Genomic DNA, 3,986 nt, shown 5'->3' on the forward strand with positions numbered 1-3,986 from the left:
ACGGGATTCACCTGTGAGAATTATAACTAGAAGATTGTATACATGTTGTTGATTCAGGTAACCCGAGATTGTAAAAAAGGCTTTATGGACATGCATATGCATGATGTATATACATGATAAGTCATAACCTTAATTTCAATAAATTGCAGTGTTAACTAGCATCAACATCCGTACTCCAATTATTTAGCCTGGATTCTCCATAGAATGTAAGGGAATTGATCTACAAATCAACAACAGGATGACAAAAGCAATATTTCACTTTTGTTTGGAAGGAAGAGATGCAAAGACTTCAACTATAAAGGTTAAAACAATTCAACTAGAAACAGAAGAAACACTTTACAAGTTTCCAGAAGAGCTTCAACTGAAGGAACACCATCAAGAACTGTTCGCAACCAACATTGTAAAGAATGCAGCTAAGAGCCTAAAGTCAAGAGGACAATTTAGAAGAATAAAAATATCTTTAAAGGGCGGATTGGAAGGAAAATACCTGGATGACGAGGGAAATGTGTGCTATGGTGAGTTATATTTGGATGAAGTTCAGACTGATAATTACCCGAATCCCCCATCCACATCCGCACCCCTCCAACAAAAATCAATTCACTCGAAGGCAAAAGACATGGTGCTAACGAAATTCACAGGAAAAAATCAAGATGCCAAAACTTTTGTAAAACTATTTAAACAAGAAAGTGAACGCGTACAAATAGAAGAGGAGAAATTCCCGGAGACATTTAAATTATTTGTAGAGGGTCCAGCATTAGATTGGTATCTTGCCGTATTGAAAACTGAAGGTCTTATTTATCCGTGGGAACTATGGGAGACATCCTTTTTGAAAACCTTTTCTGAACGTAGTTGGTCAGAAATAAATTATGCATACACATTCAAACACATGAATGGTCCCTTGTTAGACTATGCCCTAAAAAAGAGAAACCTCCTTTTAGATGCCGACACAGATCTTACTGAAAGCAGCCAAATTAATTTCATAGTATTAGGACTCCCAGCACAAGTGAGATCTCGTATTACTAAAAAGGAAATAGATTCTATAGACAAATTAATGTCCACTATAAGACAATTGGAACATTTAAATATAGGCAAAGAAAAAAACCAAAGTGCGATAAATATGAAAAATAAAAATGTAAATGATGGATTAGTAAAAAAACCATGCCCACATTGTATAGAGAGAGGCTTCCCAAACAGATACCACCCAGAACAAAACTGTAGGCTGAAAAATTCCGAAGTGAAGGGAAAATACAAAAACGAACAAATCAAGATAATAAATAACTCTGAAATCCAGGACAGTGTGTCCCTATCAGAAGATGCAAAAAACGATTAACCACCCCACTCATAAAACTGAAGATTTTAGCTGCAGACAAACCAGCAATTGGTTTATATGATTCAGGAGTTAATGTATCATTAGTAAACCATGACTTCATTCAGAGGTTAGGGTTAGCTAAAAATATAAGTGGGGTGAAGACAATTAAAACTATATCTGGTATGACAAAAACAATGGGATCAATAATTATCCCCTTGAAAATTTTTAATAGAACAAAAAAATGCTTTCTGTTTGTAGTAAAGAATAATGCATTTTTAGACGATATTCTCCTTGGCTTAGATATTATCAAAGAATTCAGATTATGCCAAGATGAAAATTTAAAAATTTTCCAAAATGAAAAATCAGAAAAAAAATTAGGCAAAGAGATAATAATAAATATTACGACAAAAGAAGAAAATAAGAGACCAATAAATTTGAAAGAGATATTAAAGGAGCATGAAGACACCTTTGCGAAAAATAAATTCGATATCGGCACAGTTAAAAACTTTGAGGCCACAATAAAATTAACCCAAAATAAATATATTGCTAAAAAGCCGTACAAGTGTTCATTACAGGACAAACAGGAGATAGACGATCAAGTGAAAAGCTTATTAAAAGCGGGTCTGATAGAACAATCAACGAGCCCGTTTGCCGCACCAGTAACTCTTGTATTTAAGAGAGAAGAAGGAAGAAAATCACGATTATGTATAGATTATCGTGAATTAAATAAAATAGTAATACCAGAAAGCCAACCTTTTCCGATAATTGACGACTTAATGCTGTTGGTGCGTGACTGCACATTTTTCACAAAATTGGACATAAATTCGGCGTTTTGGTCGATACCAATCAGGAAAAAAGACAGAGAAAAAACAGCGTTCATCACGCACAACGGACACTGGCAATGGTCGTGCCTCCCGTTCGGATTGAAATCATCCCCGGCGATTTTTCAAAGAATTTTAAATGGCATACTTTTCAAATACGGGTTAAATACATTTACAATAAACTATATCGATGACATATTGATATTCTCTAAATCTATGTCAGAACACCTAAGCCATGTGAATAAAACCCTGACGGCACTAAAAAAAGCGGGTTTTAAATTGAATTTGCAGAAATGTTCATTTGCAAAAAATAAAGTAATTTATTTAGGACATGAAATAGAGAACAATGAAATAAGACCAATGAAGGATAATCTTATCGCAATAAGAAAATTTCCTACACCACAAAACCAAAAGAATGTTAGACAATTTTTGGGAAAGATTAATTTCCATTTAAAATTCATACCAAATGCGACTAATAAATTAGAGCCGTTACATAATCTGTTAAGGAAGAACATATTATTTGAATGGTCACAGAAGTGTGACAAAAGCTTCAATGAAATTAAAGAGTATTTATGCGCTGCTCCCATACTTGCAATTTTCGACCAAAACCGTCCAGTATACATCTTCACAGATGCATCTATAAAAGGAATGGGAGCAATTCTAAAGCAACCACAAGAAGATGGTACAATAAAAGATGTATTTTATTTTTCAAAAAAGTTAACAGAACCGCAGAAAAGAAAAAAGGCAATATTCTTAGAATGTCTGGCAATTAAAGAGGCAATCCTATACTGGCAGTACCATTTGATAGGAAGAAAATTCATAATATTTTCGGACCATAAACCCCTTGAAAATTTTAATATAAAAAATTGTAATGATATAGAACTGAAAGCAATGTTAAATTATATATCTAACTTCGAATTTGAGATTAAGTATAACCCTGGTCAAGAAAACACAGAAGCCGATAGTCTCTCACGTAATCCGGTCCTGGAAAATGACGACGATTGTGAATCTGCAATAAAAATAATTAACTTCACGACTCTAAATGAGATAAAAGAAAATCAAAAGCGATTAAACACTAAAGATGAAAACTGCATCACAGAAAATGAGATTTATTATAAAATTTTGAACAATAAGAAGAAAATATGGATAACGGAAGATTTAGGAATTAATTTTATAAAAAAATTGCATCAAAACAACCATATAGGGGTAAAACAACTTACATTAACGTTGACCCCAAGATACTACTTTAAAAACATGCATAAACACATAAAAAGTGTTTGTCGAGCATGTGATACGTGCGTAAGAAATAAAACCCGTTTTGGAAATTTTAAACAACCGATGTCGCAAATAGGACCAGCAAAAAAACCATTCCAGATAATATCTTTGGACACAGTAGGAGGATTTGGAGGCAACAAATCACCAAAAAAATATCTACACCTGATTATCGACCACTTCACGAAATATGCGTTTGCCTTGACATCAAAAACACAAACAGGGAAAGATTTCATAAAATTAGTCAAAAACATCACAAAAAAAGGTAAAATAGAAATCCTCTTAACAGATCAATATTCCGGAATTAATTCGCAAGATTTCAAAAAATATTTAAGATCAGAAAACATAACATGTATATTCACAGCTGTAGACTGTCCATTCTCTAACGGGCAGAACGAAAGAACGAACCAGACTCTGGTAAACTCGATGCGTTGCAAAATCTACGAGAATAGACAACGTCCGTGGAGCGTTATAGCGGAACAATGTATAGAAGATTATAATAATACAATTCACAGTACGACGAAATTTACACCAAGTTACCTCCTTAACGGAATAGACAAATCTTTTGAACCAACAGAGCTGAA

The 3,986-nt window shown here is 33.6% G+C and overlaps 1 protein-coding gene across 1 annotated transcript; it reads left to right on the forward strand.

The window, feature by feature from the left end:
• The first annotated feature begins 3 nt into the window (after nucleotides 1–3).
• LOC105450919 lies at nucleotides 4–3,132 on the forward strand. Its single transcript, XM_011691040.1, has 2 exons — nucleotides 4–57; nucleotides 150–3,132. The coding sequence occupies exon 2, from the start codon at nucleotides 239–241 to the stop codon at nucleotides 1,328–1,330; it is 1,092 nt and encodes a 363-aa protein (XP_011689342.1). The 5' UTR covers nucleotides 4–57; nucleotides 150–238; the 3' UTR covers nucleotides 1,331–3,132.
• The last annotated feature ends 854 nt before the right edge of the window (nucleotides 3,133–3,986 follow it).

This window comes from Wasmannia auropunctata, unplaced genomic scaffold, assembly GCF_000956235.1.
Source record: "Wasmannia auropunctata unplaced genomic scaffold, wasmannia.A_1.0 LD336053.1, whole genome shotgun sequence".
Lineage (NCBI taxonomy): Eukaryota > Metazoa > Arthropoda > Insecta > Hymenoptera > Formicidae > Wasmannia > Wasmannia auropunctata.